Source organism: Ixodes scapularis, unplaced genomic scaffold (genome assembly GCF_016920785.2).
Source record: "Ixodes scapularis isolate PalLabHiFi unplaced genomic scaffold, ASM1692078v2 PGA_scaffold6__148_contigs__length_123643588, whole genome shotgun sequence".
Lineage (NCBI taxonomy): Eukaryota > Metazoa > Arthropoda > Arachnida > Ixodida > Ixodidae > Ixodes > Ixodes scapularis.
Window position 1 is genome coordinate 111,360,575 of NW_024609881.1, and position 19,045 is coordinate 111,379,619.

Sequence of the window (19,045 nt, forward strand, 5' to 3'; positions counted from 1 at the left end):
TTTGGGTAGCCTTTATACCTTCTTGGTGTCCTTCTTGACTTCCTCCTTCTTGCTACTTGCGCCGACGTGGGCGAAGTACGCGATTACTTTTTTCGTGTTTTCCGTCTTACCGGCACCAGACTCGCCGCTAGGACCGCCAAGCATGATCCAGGTTTCAAAGGGGAGGGTAAAGAAAGGAGCGAAAAAACAAAAAGAAAACGAAAACATTGATTGGCTGGTTTTGGAGGATGCGCGAAGGGTTTCGGGGCTTGACGTTGGGTGAGTGGTTGGTGTGGATGGGTGTGTCGGGTTGGCTAGGGTTTGCCGGTAAGAATTTCGGGGATGGAAGGATTGGACCTAAAAGGTTTGGTACACGTGGTTAACACCACGTCTGTTTAGTTCTCGGGGAAGCACTACAGGGTCGGATGGTGGAAGGGATTTCGGTGGAATGTAGGAATCGTGGCTTTACTGGCTCGCGTTCGAACCATTCTTGATATTTCCCCAGAGAATACTTCAGCCTTGTTCAGGAAATTAAAATAGTAATCCATAGTTATAGCCTTTGAGTAACGTTAGACTAATCCCTAACCCGTATCAACTCGGTGAACCGCACTATCTATTAAGCTAGACACCAAATTGAATTGTTTCGGAACAACTGTGCTTGAAAATATGAGCTTATTTTGTTTTATTTTTTTGCCTCTCATAACCCAAAAGCCTTAATTAAACCAGTATTCAGTGTAATTCAGGGGAGCCGACGCGTGTAACTAGTAAGAAAAGAGCCGCCTGTTGTTCTTCCTAGATGGCGCAAGCTTTTTTTAACCCAATTTGTCTATTTCTGGACATTTTTAGACAAACGAAGAAGCTCGTCTGGCAACACTAACAGTCGTCCCGGTGACCCGGTTTATCGTCTGCTTTTCCACCTTTGCGAGGGAGGTCTTTGGCGTTCGACTTCGCTCCGTCGAAGAAGTTCCTCGTATTGATCGACGTAAGTAATATTTTATTTTCTATTATAGGTATTGCGATAAACACCCCAAGCAATTATGCCCCTTGTTTTTATCGGTGCGGTACGAGGTGATAGCGAGAGCGTTCGCGACGCATTCGACTTACGCGGGTTGTGTTTCGCCGAGTATTGGCACACAAACATTAAAAAAAGAAAAACTCTTTTAGAGTTTTGTTTTTTAGATCCCTAATGCAATGTTGAGCCTCTTGGTTGCGTGCACACCATGCATGTTAATCCGCCTTTTCGCAAAACGACAATAATGGCGCGTTAAAAGCTTCAGGGCACCGTTTTCGAACGACCGGTACGCCGGAATCGATAAAACACCGTTGCTACGTTCCGTGCATTAGCCTCTTTGTCATCTGCGCACGCGCAGTGGGTATAATCTGCCGACGATAGCCCTGCCGACTGTTACCGATCGGTACGGCTAGGTTCGATACGATCTTTCCACCGCGCGTTCGCATCGACGCTAGGACCAGACGTATACCCAGACTTGCGTTTTCAATGGCGGTTGATGCGTAATACGCTGCTACGGCATCTTACCGATCGGGATCGTACCGCTACGATTTCGAAGACGGTTTAATGTTTTATCGGCGAGGTTTAGGAAACCGTTGTCCGGTCGATCGTTCGGATTACGACCGTTGAGACCCCGCTGGCGAGCCCTGGGGCCTGAGCATCAGTAGACTTTTTTGAAACCCGCGCATGCGCAGTAGTGGCGTCTTAACGGTCGGAACCGGACCGATCGTCTGCGAAACGGCTCCGTAAAAATCGCCCGCTGAAGCTTTAACGCGTTTGATCGATGTATTAGGCTCGCTTCGCTGCGTCACTCAGGAGGCGGGGAAGACTTACTCCGCTGGAAAAATGCTGCTTAAAGCCGGACGGGGCGATAAGAGCGAAGTACTGTATAACTTTTTTGGTGTTCTCGGTTTTTCCCGCTCCCGACTCGCCACTGGAGGGAAGGAAGGAGAGGCAGAGAGGTGATTACAACAAAGGGACCACAGGTTACTGGAGGTGGAACGCTCAGATGGGGTCAAGCTCGGGTGGGCTAAGGGTTCAAACGTCAGTTCATGGGGACCAACTCCGGGAAAGAAACACGCTCACATATAATTCTAGAACGGAATCGTTGCAACCAGGACCTTTAGGGAAGACCAGAATAATAGTTTATTGTGCCGTCAATTTAAATTAATTCGAAAAAACTTTCAGCCCCTACGGTCTCGAGAAGATATATAAGACACGATATTTTTTACATGGCCGGATGGCAGCTATGCTCATTGCTCGCGAGACTCAAATCTATCTTCGGGAGCAGCCGGGTATTTATTTTGACACACGCCATTGCGGTGGAAACAAGTCCCTCTGGGATTCATAACACTGCTAGTTCTTGCCAAAATAAATTCCCCTCTGCCGCTCTCAGCGCGTTTTTTTTTTTCCTAGCAAATTTAGACTATGTTCTGTGGTATATAACAATCTTTGCGCGTGGCTTTGCACCCAGATAAGTGTGCGCGCTAGAAGATTAAATTAACATCATTTACCGTTTGAGTGACTTATCTGGAAAAATTGCAACGTGCCAAGTAGTCATTTTCTTAGGTCCCTTGAACCGACGGCACAGTAAAAAGGATTACCCCTGCGAATTCTGAGGTGCGAGTGCTTCATAACACTTATTTGATAGTATTTCAGCAAAACGGTTTGTTAACACTTTTTTTGTTCGGTCATATGCGCAAATATTTCTTTCATAGAAACTAATGTGTTCTTTTAAGGGTCCCACATGAATGTATCGATTGAAATATTAAACCAATTCTCCCCGTTACAAAATTTAAAACAAAAACAAGAAAAAAATTAGAACTTTTTGAATTGCAATAAAAATAACAAAGTGCTTATTGCCTCATATATTGTAAAAATGTGATCACGTGAGCAATATATTATACCGAACTTTCGTCATCAGAAGTTACTTTTATACTATTAAAGTTTACCTCTATAGCTTAAATGTTACTTGAAATGCTAGGCTATTTTATGCAATACTAGTAATATGACCCTGAGTAGCAAAAATGTTATATAGTCACATTGTAAGCAATATTTAAAAGGCTAGAACAAAATGGCCCAACTCACGTGATAAGCATGGACTGGTTCTCGCGGTCTGAAAAGAGAGAAAAAGACAAATGCTGAGTTTTGGTGCCAGCGATCTTGATTGGCTCGGTAGAGCTGCGGCACCGCAAACGTGTTAACAGCCTGTTCCGATTCGTGTTGTCCTATATTTGCCGGTAAACAATTAAACTGTCATTCGCCGATGGCAGTGAACGTTAATATGAAGTTCTGGTTTTACCAGGCGTTCTTCCTAATATTAATAATGACAAGGGGGTTTTGAGGAATGGAAGGATATAAGGGTCTGTTTTGTTTTTTCCTCGGTTTGTTTAGGTCACGACCATCTTCGTCTTTTTCATGGTCAGTGTCCTTAGGTTCTTCACTTTGGAGTGACCTGTTACATCATCTGGATGAGATGTTTTCATCTGCGTGCAAAAAAATTAAGTGAGCGATAAAAAGGGCGATAACGAGTCGTAAGTTAAAAAAAAAAGCACAGGAAGCGCAATGAATTACAAAACAAAAAAGAAAAAAGCGGGGGGGGGGGAGAGAGAGAAAAGTAGAAAACCATATGAACTGTCAGTCGCGCCAATTTCTCCTAGATCACAAGGCCGCCGTGCTATGTTGTCTACGTCACGTACTGAGGGCCAACTCGGGGCAGAACTTGAACACAAGTGCTACGTCAGCGCGCTGGCTAGAACTCGAGTTCATTCAGCGAGAACACTATTCTCAGCCGAACGTTGCCAGAGCACTCTTGTCCAATATGTGACCCGCGCTGCGCCCGAGTTGGTGCCGTCAAAACTTCAGCCCTACCGCTTCATGTCCCAGTGGTGTTGCACCGGCGTGTTGCATTCGAAGACTGCCTAATCGATTTATCAGGCAAGCGATCGTCTGTTTGCATAGTATACATCTTGATGATACCGTCGAGACCGCGGTTATAACGAAGTCAACGGGAATCGGAAATCGCTTCGATATATCCGCTATTTCGATATAACCGAGTTCGTTATAGCCGGTCTCGACAGTATTCTCCAGCGGGGATACTCACTGGCCAACATGTCCATGTAGGCTCCGTCCGAAACGGCGAAGACGTGGGGAGGCACCTCCGTGCGCCTGCGGCCCTTGTAGATCTCCACAACGCGCTTAGTGTAGATGGGGAACCTCTTGTAGGGGTTGATGGCCACGCAGAACAGGCCGGAGTAGGTCTGCAGGTTGTAGCAAACGCGTCAGTCCTTTGTCCCTACGCTCGCCTCAAAAGCGTTTCATCATGGTCCCCCTCAGTGCTAGAAGGCCTGGCAAATCAGCGACCTAGTGTTGGTTGAAAGCGGGATTCATTTTTACTTTCGATAAAAGGAAGTGTAGGAACCGCAGCGACGCATTGGCAGTTTATTCGTTTCAGACGCTTTTGCGTCCACACTCAGAAGGAGGATGATCGAACGCACTCGCCACAGTGTTACTTTTTTGTCTCTTTTTTTAAAGCTTTAAGTATAAGAAAAGATACCGCTTGGGAGAGTGCACGCATTCTCTGCTTTCCCGTCGCTTGCATTCATCTGGTAGCTTATGGTCCATCCGCCATCAGGTCGCCAATTAGCAGGACTCCTTGCGTAAGGATGGAAGATCTGACTGACTAGAGTGACGCTTCAAACTGCAAATGATGTCTCGATTCTCGAACACTCAGTTAAACAAATTTCAAAATATCCGAAATTTTTTTCGTTTCCGAAATGAACGGGTTTGACGGCCTTTTAACGCCATCCGAATGGTGTAGGAAGGATACCAAAGTGTTAGGTTAAAGAGACATCATTATGCACACTTGTGCCATTAGGAATATATGCAGCGTCTCGATACAATATAAATAACTAATGTTTGGTTTTTACTAAAACAAACGAACGAGGTGTAATCTTGAGGTCGATCAAAGATTAAAAAAATATTATTCGAAAATTAATTAATTTTGTATTCTTAATGGACATTAAATCTTGGTTAGTGCTTTAGTCAAAGAAGGGAATTTGGTTTTCAAGAATGCTCAACTATGTTTATAGTAGGATATACTTATGCCATCATTGAATCCTCTACTCTGACGTGCATGGTTGACACTGCCGCTACACTAGCTGTGAAATTTCTTATTTACAAAGGAAATTGAAATGATAACGTTTCCATAGAAAAGAGGCAGCGATCACTCAGAGCTTTTCACACAAACATAACAAAGTGGCATCCTTTGAGCACTTCCTTTATAAAAAAAAAACAGGCACACAAAGAAAGGCATACTGCAAAAGCCAGAATGGCGCTTTTTTTGGCACGTGGGGAGGAGGAGCTTGCATGCGCATGCGGATTCACATGTTGCATGGTGTCATGATTTCATGGAGTGGGGGACGACTTGTCGTGCTGGTGCGTGACAGAATGTTGGTGATTGTCAAGTTGGTGAGATCTGGACCCTAGGTTTTTTTTTTTTATGAAGAGGGGTGGGTCTTGCGTACATGTTGGGACATATGCACTCCGAGCTTGGAAATAACTCAGGGTGTTGGATTCGGGGGTTCATTCTCTACTGACAATTAAGGGATACTCTAGAAACCCGAGAAAAGCTCTAGATAGCCGTCTCATGCGCGGGTACTGAGTAGTGGTTCTTCAGTGTAAGGTAAAGCGGCTTATTTATTTTTTACTCCTGGTATACAGACTTCCTGCTGGAAATACGTTTCAACAAGGTTAAATCTTTCTTAGTTGATACAGAAATTTGCTGAAGTATGAACAGGCTTTTTTTAGTGGTCAGCTGCAAATGAACACATATTGCGCAGTATAATTTTTGCAAAGACTTACCCGTAGAAAAAAAAAAAACTACATAATGTTTGGATAAGTCACTGTTTTCCCCTAACATGTTTTAAACATTTATTGTTCATATCGGTTAAGCTACGTCCTCGCTTCTCTAAAGCTCTAGATACAGGAAAAAAGCTAGAAGCCATTCCTGGAAAAGTGCCCCATGGCAACGGTGTTTTGACGTCTTACCAGAAGCCTTAAATATTTTCAAGATCGATGCAAATGCCAAGGAGTCGTCAGCCGCAATTGTTTTAACAAAATATGAATTTTTTTATAGCTGCTTCAACCTCATTAGACCTTCCTCGAACCCGCGCATGGTAACCACCCATAGCGACAACCGTGTCATAGGCAAGAGGAACGAAGTTGGGTACTCGTGGAAAAAATGATGTCAGACAAGGACGTGTCCTTGTCTGACATCTTGTGGTCCTAGGACTGGCACTCGGTCTGGGATCGCATTCATGTCCGTGCTAACAGCAGGGATGAGGGTTGACAGTCATCAGGTAGGGTGTTCATCCATGGAAAGTGGCTCGGGCACGTGTGATTGGAAGGAAGGATGGCCATGTGGCATGGCCATGGCCTGCGCGGTCTCAAGACTGGCAGTCCATGTCTGGGGACGCATCCGGGGCGGGATATCTGGGCTCATCGTTTCGACGGGATTGGGGGCACGGGTGTCTCGTGTTCATACTCACGTAGATGAGATCAGCGTAATAGCGTTCTTTGAGGACGTACAGCACGGAAGCGTCATTGAGGTAGGTCATGTTGGACATGTCTTCGCACTTTTCATATTTCGGCGGGTTCACCTGCTGCAGAAGCTCCTTCTTGACGGTGCGCTGTTTGTGGGGTGGGTGCGTGTGGTTTCAGAGTGACGGGTTGTGGTTTTGTGGTGCGGCGGCGGGTGGAGTGTGGCGACGGGTCAGATAGAAAGCGGGCGGGGAATAGGGGAGAGAGAGGGGAAGAGAACAAAAGCACGCGCCATCAGCAAGCGTTCTGAGCCTTGACAAGCGTCAAGGCTTCTGCGAGGGGAGACTGGAAAGGGCTCTCCCTGTACAAGGCTGTGGCGTCCTCAACGTACGGTCCTCGAGCTATAGTTACGAAGTCTTGACGAAGACGTGGACTAATGTTGGTCTATAGCTTAGAGGCCTTCGACACTTTCTGTCAGTAAAAGTGTCGAAGGACTGGGAGAAGCTTTTTGCAGTCCTGTCGAACGTCGTACGTTCGTCAACAATAACCAAACAACCCAGATGTACCTTGATGCGTTCATGTCATTGCCGAGTCCACAGTCTTCGGTACAAATTACTGAGGAGGCAGTTTCCATCGCACAAAGCTTGTTACTGGACGATTCTTACGTAATTTTACGTGGTGATCATTGCCTAAGTATACCTTACAACGCGTCAGAGCGGTTTGCTAAGCTTCATAAAACATGGACGCGCTCAGCCTTGTGCATGGAAGGCACCTAGGCCCCGAGCATCCCGATGCCAGCTTTTGTTAGTTGGGCGGCGACGTTTGCTGCAAAGAAAAGACGGAAGGCGTTGGCGGCGTTGGCGGCGACGGCGTTGGCGGCGTTTGCGTCGGTCCGGCTCGGGTTTCTGCCGCCGCACTTACGTAGATGAGGTGGCAGTAGTATCGCTCCTTGAGGTTGTGCAGGACGGAGGCGTCGTTGAGGTAGGTAAGCGACGACATGTCTTCGCACTTCTCGAACTTGGGCGGGTTCACTTGCTGCAGCTGGTCCTTCTTCAACACACGCTGTGGGGAACGGGGACAGGGAACATGACGCGCCGCTACGCCCTAGGCACACTGGTAACCTCGAGGTTCGAACCCTTGACCATGGCTCTTGTCTCGGTGTTAGAAAGGAACAGGTATGCATAGGGATTTTATAAGAGTTTCCGTTTCGTCTGTGTCGATGCGTTGGGACTGTGGCTTTGAGTTCAAACGGACTTTCTCGAAGGAGCAAGATGAGGGCGGGCTTCCTCGGGATGTCTAGCGAGTCGTGATAGATTGCGATGTTGGCGAGTTTCAGCCGAGATTTCATACGATTGGCTTATGTGACGGACGCAATTCTGCACTGAGTATTGCTTGTTTTTCTTTTGTCGAAGTTTGCGAGAAAATTGTGAGGGCTACGTGCAAAAATAGCACGTGTCAATTGGTGTATTTATATATATATATATATATATATATATATATATATATATATATATATATATATATATATATATAAGCACTGCGAAACGCGGAAAATACAGTTGTAGCCCTATATGCTTCAGTGCATCAAAGATGAGTCTCCCGAAACCTAAATGAAATACTTTTAGAGCTATTACGCTTAAAAGAACATTAAATTTCTTTAGAAGTTGCCTAAAGGCGTCCAGTATTTTCGAACCACGCTGCGCAAAAAACAATTTCCGTAAATGTCTGTGTTTTTTCTTTTTAATATTTGTTCCTAGTTTTGGGGTTATCATTACGGACAAACGTTCGCCAGCTTGCTTGCATTTTTTTTCTTTAGATTTCATATTTTTAATGGGTTTCTTTCGCCATTTTACAGGGTATGCAGCGTGAGCGTTTAGCTCTCAAAGTTCCGAATCACTAAAGTTGATAAACGACCCAGAAATAATGAAATTACTCTCGTTTATAAAAAGAATAAAAACACTTTTTTAAGAAAAAAAAACACAAGAAAAAACACAAGAAATCCTCTGATTATTGAACAATCGGTGTTTAGGAAGACTTCAACGCCCTACCACATATAAAGTTAAAAAAAATGATAAAGCTTTTCCAGGAACTTGTGATTGCGATGTTTTTTTTACAGATACACGAAATAAAAACGAATTGTGTCCTAAATTAAAAACGCCTGTGGCTGATTCAAGTGGATCCCCAATGGGAACGACAGTTTATTCTCCAGTGTTGGCAGACTGCATTCTCCAGGCCACTTCCCACGGGCCAGGTCTGACGGGCGTGCGTCTGAAGCACCCGGGGCCGGGCGGAACCCGGGGCTCTTTTTCGCTCCGATAAGGCCCGCGCGGTGCCGCTCGCACAAAAGGGGAAGCGGCCGAGCGGCTCGCCCGAAATACGCCCGGCGGCGAGGGGCGGGAACCCCGAAATAGCGGAGTGCCCCGCTCTGGATGACGTCAGCGCAAGCCGCGCCGAGACACCCGGTCCGGCCCTCGGTGTTGGGTTCCCTCAGGACCATTTAAAGCGGTACCCCCCTCCCCCCTAGGTTTAACTTTAGAACAGGGCGCTTCGAGGGTTCGCATTCCTCGAGTTCGGACAGTTCGGACTCGACTCTCAACTTATACGAGCCCCGGATTCGCAGAAGAAAAAAAAAGTGAATAAGAATGTGCTCGGTTTGTATGACAAATTTGAAGTTTCTAGGTTAGGAGGTGTAACCTCTTTTACGCTTTGCTTCCATGACCAATAAAAGGGGAAATGGTATTGGTGGGAATTGGTTATCAATACCTTATTTCAGATTTTCCCGGATAAATTAGGAATAATACAGGTTACATGTTTGCTTTGCACGTTTTGGGGAAGTTATTTTTATAAAATTCTGGCCTTTAAACACATTCTTATTTTAGAAAAACAAAAACAAAAACGGTGCTACCAAGTGGGACGCAATACACTCTGCTAGGCATGAAGACATCACTATGGCTCCCGAGACTCACTAAAAAAGAATGTTACAAAACCTTATTAGGCTCTGACAATTTTTTTTTTTACTAACGCACCATCTCCAAAAGAAAAAAAAAACATTTCGAAATGTTTTTTTGTTTGGCAAAGAAGCCACATTGTTTTTGTTGCCGTCGTGAGTAAAGTACAATTTTGAAATCCAAGGCGTAACCAATGTTTGCACCCGCTTTATCTCAATTCTCCTCGGTTGACTTAGAACCGCATACACATGCAGCACTAAGTAGTTTTCTTCTTTTTTTTTTCTTTTTTTGAGCAGCCGATTTTTGTGATCGGTTTTCACGAGCCAGAGGTTGACCAAGTCCAGAAAAGATGTTGAGCAAGAACTGACAGCAGCACTCTAAAATTGGGTTTCTGGGTTCACTTGTCTGTCGAGCACACCAAGTCCAATCAGTGCAAAGCACGGGGGAGTTGCTTGACAAAGACAATCGCCAGATAACGTTGGGACCCAGGAATGACACATGCGTTTGGTCACTGAGCATCCGCCTAGAGTTTCATAGCCAAGCTTACTATCATGCGCTTAGTGCCCGGGTGTTACGCTTAGTGTCTCAGTGTTACTCTTAGTGTGATGTGCTCAGCGTCCAGACGCCACCGGCATTCCTGGGTGCGAGGAATATCGCATTTGCGAAGTTTTCTTCTCGAGTTGCACTGATCGGTTCCTACGTGCTCTGTTGAGTACCGAGTTCAAGTAGTCTCACCGTTAAATGTCCAAGCTAAAAGAAATGTTTATCAATTCATTATCTGAGCCTTGGTTATTCCATACTCGGCCTGATGGGTGCGACGTGAGCTTTGCCGGGAAGTAGGTATACAGACATTTTTAAATGGTTTCACTTTTTTTTATTTGAAATATATGGTGCTCGGCTGACACCGGAAGTCGGCGTGGTCTCTAACGGAAGCAGGAGTGATCTCTTCCCAGACGTCTCATTGGGTGCACACGTACGTTTGTTAGGAATACATTTCGACCACTGTCACTCCTAGATAAAGTAAGCTTTTGGAAGAATTGCTTGTAGCGACCGTTTCAATGTGTGACAATTGTATTATTTACAAATAATTATAAAAAAAATGCGCTCAATTATTTAATGGACAGTTTTCAAGCATTTTTGGACTTGCTCCTTCAACAGCAAAGAGTTAAAAATACACAATTTTAAGTTTGGTCTGTACAGTTACATGAACACACACAAAAAAAAAAATCTATATCCTGCTTTCTTCTACGTGCACTTCCGCGAAGAAGTACCTTATGTTTTAATATGACGTTTATTTCTAGCGCTAGGTAAAAACGACTGGGATAAGCCCCTTTTCTATGAGTCCGCTTAAAATTATGAAGATGCTTAAATGCCGAGTGTACCCGAACAAAAATAGTGGCCTGATGTTTCATTTGTTCTGAATTAATGTTTCGCTGAAGGCTATACTCAACTCTCGGAGAATAATTAAGTGAATGTCACATTCCTCATCATTCCCAATTGAAAGCCACCGCTTATGCTAAACCATGACGCCAAATTATGCGACGAAACTCCATGGATTCAATAACCCTCTACTGCGCCACCAACGCAAAGCCACGAAACGGAAATTCATCTTTAGTTTGATTCACAGTCTGAATCGGATTTTGTTTTCGTACGCTGATCCTAAGAAACTTAGATGCCTGGAAAGAAAGATCACCGTTACATCATGCACACTTCGCGGCACACGGAAATGCACTAACTATCCCACCAATGTCGGTGGGATAGTGCATTGCACTATCCCACCGACATCATGCGCAATTGCGGATATTTTCCTGCAGTTTAGTACTGTTTATGCGCAGAAACCTGACTATTCTTAATGCGCACTTTTGTTTTACTTCCACTGGAACACACAGTATAAGGGCACTCGTACTGCTTTTCATTAAAAAAAATGCACTGATGCAGTTACGGTACAAGACGTGTATTTTACATGTCTTGGAACAGTGCATAAAACGCAACATATACACTCCAGCTTCGCTGATGTTGGCAACATTTCGAGGTTAGCGGGATCGAGCGATACTTTTGATAGTCACAAAGTACGCCGCTCTAAGGAATTGAGGTATGTTCATTTACTACTTTTTTTTTTAATTGAAAGCCCTTACAGTACATTTTGTAGTCAAGGGAACAATAAAATCATATGCACGACAATATCTCAGTGGCATGGCCTGAATTCCAGAGTCGCTGACAGCGCAAAAAAATGCAACACATTGTTAGTTACCTCCAATCATGAGTAATATTTAATTATAGTTGCCGTTGAAACCCACTTTAAAAAAAAAAATTACCCAGTGTTTTTATTTTCCACTTTTTTTACCAAATCTTGATCTGTATAGACAACCTTGCAAATCTATGATGTTTTTGAAGGTTTTGGAACAATCACAGCTGAGCCTGTTCTCATACACGTTCATAGTATTTTGAAAACGACGTGGTATGCTGAACTTTTAGGTAGCAATGGACGCTCCTGTACTAACTTACTGCGTAGTTTTTTTTTTTACTAAGTTTTACAATGTCCATGTAACGTCATTAACTGGCCCGCCATAACGGGCTAGTCAGCAATAGCTATGCCCTGCGTTTCTTAGAGTTCTGTCAGTGACCCTAGTCTCAACCTCAGGGAATACCCGTGTGCAAGCAGCCGCCTTTTAAAAGTTAATCTGACCACCTTGGGTAGAAACCACTTTGTTCGGGCGAGATTCGGGTTGATTATGGGCGCCCCTTTGCAAGGCATCTCCATTTCTAGACTAGGTGGAGCAAGCTACCGCACGATACAAAGGGTTTATATCCTATCGTCCACCCATCCATCGAACCATCCAGACTTGACTATCAGACGACCAAGAGCGAGAGGGCAGCGTCCAGAGGCCTCTGGGCGGCGCCATCTCGCTGTTTGTGTGTGGTGATCGTCTGACTGCAAAGCCTTGACTGTGGGCAAGCCTATGGTTGCCAGGCTGGCGCCCCAACCAAAGCATTATCTATCCACGGTGGCCAGATTACCTTTTGAAGCGTATCTGCTTGGAAACGCCTACGGCATAGTAGTCGGAAGAAGTAGAGGTGGGGGTTAATGGAGCAGAGCCTACCTCGCCGCCTGGGCAGTCAACGGTGACCATGTCTCCCTTGGTGGAGCTGATGTTGCCCAGGATGAAGCCCTCTTTCTCGTCGGGCACCCAAACCATCTTCTTGCCATCGTACGGCTTGGTCTGGTCCTTCCTCTTGGTCTCCAGAGAGACGTACAGGTAGTCGGTGGGATCGGGGTCTTCGGCCATCTTGCTGGTTCGGGGCTGCTTCGGAGTGGCGCGAGGTCGGCTGGTGAGAGGTCACCGGTTGAACAGCCCAGAAGCTTCCCTGCCTGCCGGAGAAAAAGTGGGGCGCCGTCACTCTGTCGCCTTCCTACCGGTCATCTGGGCACTGACGGGCTTTGAGATAAGAAGGCCGTAGTGCTGGGTTTTCTACGCGATCTATCGGAAGCCAGCACCTGGTCATGGCTTGAACACACGGGCTTTGTGACCGTTCGGCTGGGATTCGTGTTCTCCCTCATTGAACACGAGTCTTAGCAGAAAGCTGTCGCAACTCATGTCTGACCAGCGCAGTGTGCATCGCGCTGGTTTCAGATTGGTGACGTGAAAACCCAGTACTACGGAATTGTTATCTAGATGACGTTGCACCGATACGTAGTTCGTGAATAGTACGATCCCTAATCGCGACTAGAGTTCCCGGTTTCGGTATTGACCGAAAAGAACCGAATGATGCGTTTAATCGAACGGTAAAAAAAAAAATAACTAAACACAAACAGCCGGTTGAAACTAGTACTGCTACAGGGTTAATCTGATTCAGAGCACAAGCATGAAATCTCTGCCTCCAGATAACAATGTGACTGGAAGGGCGCAGGTCATCAAGCCACAAGTATATTTTTGTGCTCTGAATTTCTGCCCCACTTTTAATTAATTTGTGCGCAACCTTTGACTTTTAGGTGTAATAATCCAATGAGCCTGTGCGCTGCGCTCTCAGGTAAGGTCACAGACATGCCGACTCCACGCACATTCGTTCGCCTGTGAACGCGTATTTTTGATACATATTTCTATTGTATTAATATTGCTGGAAACCAGAATCTCCAGTCATGATATGTGTGATAAGGAGCATTAACCTTCCCAAAAATTCAGCTAGGAAGTTACTCGCTGATGAAACAATCGGACTGAAAAACTTAGGAAACGTGCAAGCGCGTAGCAGAAACTCAACACCGAATCTGGAATCAAGAATGACCCCTTTGGAATTTGCGTGCCGTAAGATTTGTTATGCCTTATTTTTTATCTGTTACGTAAATAAGGGGGACGCCCGTTAGGCGAAAGAAAAGAAAAAAAGGTTGTAGAAATACTGAGAATTTGAAGGACGTTGGCTTCTAAGGGCATTTCGCCAAGCTCACAAAAAATTATTCGCTCTTCAGTTTGCAGGCTAATGGGACACTTGCAGTGTCAGGTAACGAACATCTTCACCCGCCGAACAGTGGGGCACTGTGCGGATACACATCAAGCTATTCGTAACTCAAGTACAAGTTCCACATTTCTTACTAAGTCCACTTAATTGTACTCGGTCCCATAACGAGAATCTCAAAATGTACTCGAGCGAGCGCAAGCCATTGACCACTGCCTCTGTTACGAAGGTCTTTGTAGTACCGAAGCGAAATCTAAGGGCAATACTTCGAAAATATACTCCTCTCTTTTCTCTCTCTCTCTCTCTTTGGGCTCTGCCAGCACATCCCAGATAACGCAGATCCCATTCACTTCCCTTCTCCCATTACGGGACTGGCGTCGTACCAACGAACATCAATGATTGAATCGGGATGTCCAAGGTAATGATAGCGTAGCGGTTGTGAAAATCGATGCCCCGAATTAGTATGACGTCACTATAAATGCGATATTGTTTCATGGCGGTTGGGGGGGGGGAGGGGGGGATAAAACGTCTTTGTATATCCAAGTTGTGCTGGATATGCGGGGAACGCGGAATCCTATACATACTTGGTTTGTAAGGTAAAAGTGAAAATTCGAGCTCTTTTACCTTTCTTTTGCACATACACGTGCTAATAAAACGAAGTGCACTTTGTTGATGTACGCTGTGAATGGAAGGGTTACTAACATCGACGAGAATATAATACCCGCAGTCTATTAATAATCCTTCAGCATAGATGGCACGAGTTCCCTACAATAATGTGGATACATAAATTATTAGTGTCCTAATCTACGCATATCTGAAAGCCACGGGTGCTCGAGGACCTCCATTTTGTATGGAGCGCACAGTTAGAACTAAGTACTACCTTGCTAACAGGTTCTGTAACTGGTATGTGTAAGAAGATCTGTTAACTAGAGCACATATCAGTTATTCTGCAATTGCAATACCTATATTTTGTAGCTTTAATGACAATTAAAGCTGAAAACAATAAGGCGGGTGTTTTGTCCTGCTGGGTCCAAGCAGGCATTCTGGAGGTCGCAATCTACGAATTTTAAAATTACTAACAATAATCTTACTAACATTTTCGGTTGAAGAGATATATATTGGTTAAATCCATCATCAGTTCAGGTTTCTGCATTGGATTCCTAAGCAGTTTTGTTACTCACAGTGAAGGTCAAGTCAAGGTCATTATTCGTGTTTTTTTTATTTAAGTTAACGAAAGCTTAATTAACGATGCCGATTGAGCCCAAAATACTGATCACCGTTCTATTCATGACCATAATTCGTGAGCACGAGACGTATATACTACAATGAATAGCCTCTTCTTTTCTTTTTTGAGTGTGCTTGGGCGCCATTTTTTTGCACTGCTACGTTCGACAAGATGGCCGACGGAAGCACTCGTTCTAAGCTTGTAGGTGCTTTTGGTGTTTCAGAAAGGTACATGCCTATACCTGTTAAGATACCACACAGATGCATTTATTGATTTGAGCTTGAATTCATGCGAAAACTGCTAAAACAATCATCCTATTTCCTTGCCTCAACTCATGATGATGCATGCTGTGTGCACTTAGCATTACAATGATTTCCAGTGTCTGAGGTTCAACCTCCCTCGTATGTTTAGCTTGCCATCCTAGATGCAGCCTCGTGTTGGCCATAGGCTTGCCATTTGAACTGTCCTACAAATGGTGCACGATAGCTCTGTCCACTTGTACTAAGGCGGTTGCACACATTGTATTTTCCTTATGCTCTAAACCGTTGGTGATATCATTGAGTACTGACGAAGACATGTAATAGGTCTCAGGTCTTAGTTGACTATGGTAAGAATTGAAGCTAACCGGTGACTGCAACAATTACTGTAGCATAGTTTGTGCACGCGTAACTATTCACCTTGTTTGATTGAATCACTAAGCATTGCAATCTCAGCCTCCCATACAACACTCGTCTAGTGCTTCAATTCGTTGGTAACCTTGCTCTCCGTGGGTTGCAGAACTACTGCGGATAATATGGGGCTCACTAGGTACAGGTCTCGTAGTCGATTGTGCTCCGAACCGTACGTGGTTCATTTAACTAGCTGTTTAGGAGTAGGTCCACCAACTACTGCACTGGAGGCTCGACTATTCCCATAAAGCGTTGATGGTAATCCATGCCTGGTGGTGGCCGGTCATCAAAGACTGCGCTTACCTGGATTTCACCGCAATCCTGAGCAGTTACCGGGTAGTATCGGCGAAGAAGTAGGCGGGGACCTCAAAGGATGTCCCCGCGGACGCACAGAGAGCGATAAAGAGAGAGAAAGAGAGAAGAAGAAGGGGGTTGCCGCTAGGCTACAGCGTATCCAGAGGCGGGGGTAACTGCGTGGTCCCCCCCGCAGGCACAGTCCCGGAGAGGCAGGGGTGTTCGAAGGGGGTGCAGGGGGTGGCAGACGCGGCTCACACACATCCAACGCGGCACAATCAAGGTGACCCTTCGAGCAAACCGTCGTCGGCGCTGGTTTGGCGACGGCGACGAGGGACGTAGAAGCGACGTCCACTTACGTTCGAAAGCTGTGTGCTGTAGAGCGGCTCTGGGTGCGTGCAACGGCTTATAAACGGGGTGCCCGGGACACCCTTCCCCCGAAACCAGAGAGGGGCTCGCCATTGGCTCGCTCGCCCAGCCGGAGACCTTCCCCTTCCCCATACAAAGCCAGGGCCTGCGCCCGGGGCTGAGGCTCCATTTTTGGCCCAGGCTGTCCCGTCGACGCCGCCGCCGCCGCCGCCGTCGGCGGCACGAGGTTCGGGAATCTGCCCGTGGGGAGAGAAACACATCTTGGTTCTTCTTGAGAGGCCGCCGCTGCTGAGAGCGGCAGAGGCAAGGCTTTCGTGCCGCGGTTCAGTCAGCACGGGGTGAGGGGGGGCTAAAATAGGCGCTTTCGGTTGTCGGAGTCGTCGGACGCGTGTTTTTGGGGATTGTCCGGTTGGGGGGAAGGGGCCCACACGGGGTGTACCGAGTGGGGTGGTGACGGTCGGGGTTGAAAGGGCGTCCGTCGACAAGCTCGTTAATCCCGCTGAGACACCGCCATCTTGTCACATACTAGCGGTTGTCGCCCCCTCGTGCTCCAGGAAACATATTAAGTCATTACTTCATTGAGTTATTTTAATTTAGATTACCTAGGGTCAGTCAATGAGCTGTGCTTAGAGTATCGGCACCTCATTACACTTGACTCGTGAACGCCGCCATTTTAGCGATGAGTGCACGAGCGCGACCAAATGCGTCGCTGTGGTCGGTCATCCACGATTGGCCTACCACTCACTGTGACGTCTTGAGTATGATGAGTTTTTACTTCTCTGAATAAATATAAAAGAAATGTGAGTTTTTTGCGCACACGGCATCAAAACCGTGGCTGGAAATTGTGAATTCCGATCGTGACCTTACAAACAGGAACCACCGAAATATATCTTGTCACCAAGACACGCTTTGGGAAAGTACCAAAGCACCAAGGTGCAGCGCGTGTTACCTGCGTTTCCAGCATTCTCTTGGTACTCGAGTAATTTGGCGAAACATCTTTATTGCGATCGATCGTTGCTATTCAGCTTGCTCTGCTTTGGATACGGTCCCAAGAAGCTCAGGCTGTATTGTTTTTCCCTGTTCCGGACTGTTTTAGCAAATGTGAAGGGCCGAAAAGGTTTTCTTCAGATATTAGATCAAGTTTGAGATAACTGGCAACAATGATTTCGAGCACCAAGGCAGCTGTCCTTATTCTGAAGAGTGGCTTAATTATTCACTGTGGCGAAAAAAAAATGACTAGCGAGTCATCATGAATAAAAATTAAATTTCTTCCAATAAAAGAAATAGTGGTGAATAAGTTTACGTTAGATAAGCATCTCTGAGTTGCTGACATAGTCATGTGCATCTCAGGAATGCGCGAAATAAACACCCCCACGTACCAGGGGCCTTAATCTGGGGCCCTAATCTGGACCCTTGGCGAAAAAGATGGCTAGAAATCTGGCGGCCGTGATTGGCCAATGCCGCATTTGACCTTGGCGCCGGCCAATCAGAGCCACCAGAAATCTCGCCGACTTTTTTTTTTTTTTTTCGCCATGTGTCCCGATTGGTTTCTCAGCAGACTCGGCGAAAACGTCGATGAGAAATCCGGCGGGCTATGATTGACCGGCGCCAAAAATCAAGTGCGGCGTTGTCCAATCACGGCCGCCATATTCTCGCCGACTTTCTCGCCAACTGTCCAGATTAGGGCCCCGAAGTGGCATCGAATTGTTCCGCGGACCAATCAGGAAAGACAGTATACACCCGACCATGTTATGCGACGTCGGCACGATGTATCAACATACCATATAGCGTCGGTAGCGGATTGTTTGCGCGTCGCGGAGGAACACTGACTTGTGGTAACGAGGATGTTGGGAGGAGCTTCTGGCGCATTGGGAATTCCATTGTGACTCCGGTCGTGCTCCAAAACTTACTCGATCTTACTCCAGGGTAAAGGTTTTCTACCTTGGCGTTCCAAAACCTACCCGCGTCCAGCGTTTTTCAATCTGTCTTGTCACGTGACACGACCCGCAGGAGTAACTCGGATTTATTTGGGTAAGATTTGGAACAAAGCCATTAAGACCCTTTCGATAATCAAAATTATGCGGATGATTGAACCGTGCTCATGGAACGAATTCATTGTTACGAAGCCACCGCCGAATACCGCCAAATACGTTTCTCTTTCGGCGGCTTCGTGAACGATGGGCGCTTTTCAAAATACCATCAAGCAATATTGGCGATCGCCATTTCTTGGAATCATCTAGGGAGAATTGAATAACGTACAACTACGCTAGGTGGCGCAATCTGCCGCCCGATATAAAGGGTACAGCCGTTAGCATCCATCCATCCATCCATTCATGAACACGAAGCGTGGGATTGGACCGGAGTCTTCGCCGAACGCTGATGTCACCCCTCGGGTACAATACGAGCTGAGTTGAGCTCGCACTGACACAGCCCTCGTCTCACACGCATGCTTAAAGCACCTCACCAAACAACGGTGGATTCTAATAATAGGAGCAGCAGTTACTAGATGGTCGCGCAGTTTTGAAAAGAGTCGATGACTGCATTCGATCAGTACGCCATTCGC

General features: G+C 46.0%; 1 protein-coding gene across 3 annotated transcripts in view; it reads right to left on the reverse strand.

The window, feature by feature from the left end:
* Nucleotides 1-16,619, reverse strand: part of LOC8053920 (myosin heavy chain, muscle) — a 66,099-nt gene extending 49,480 nt beyond the window's left edge. For 2 of the 3 annotated variants that reach the window (XM_029978172.3, XM_040501722.2), the window contains exons 1-6: nucleotides 16,473-16,570; nucleotides 12,579-12,847; nucleotides 7,451-7,591; nucleotides 4,092-4,248; nucleotides 3,077-3,104; nucleotides 19-127 (exon numbers count right to left, since the gene is read on the reverse strand). In XM_029978172.3, coding sequence (XP_029834032.1) covers nucleotides 19-127; nucleotides 3,077-3,104; nucleotides 4,092-4,248; nucleotides 7,451-7,591; nucleotides 12,579-12,764 — 621 coding nt within the window. In that variant the 5' untranslated portion in view covers nucleotides 12,765-12,847; nucleotides 16,473-16,570. Of the gene's footprint in view, nucleotides 1-18; nucleotides 128-3,076; nucleotides 3,105-4,091; nucleotides 4,249-7,450; nucleotides 7,592-12,578; nucleotides 12,848-16,472 lie in introns of all 3 variants that reach the window. The other variant, XM_029978171.4, reaches the window with a different exon arrangement.
* Nucleotides 16,620-19,045: the final 2,426 nt, after the last annotated feature.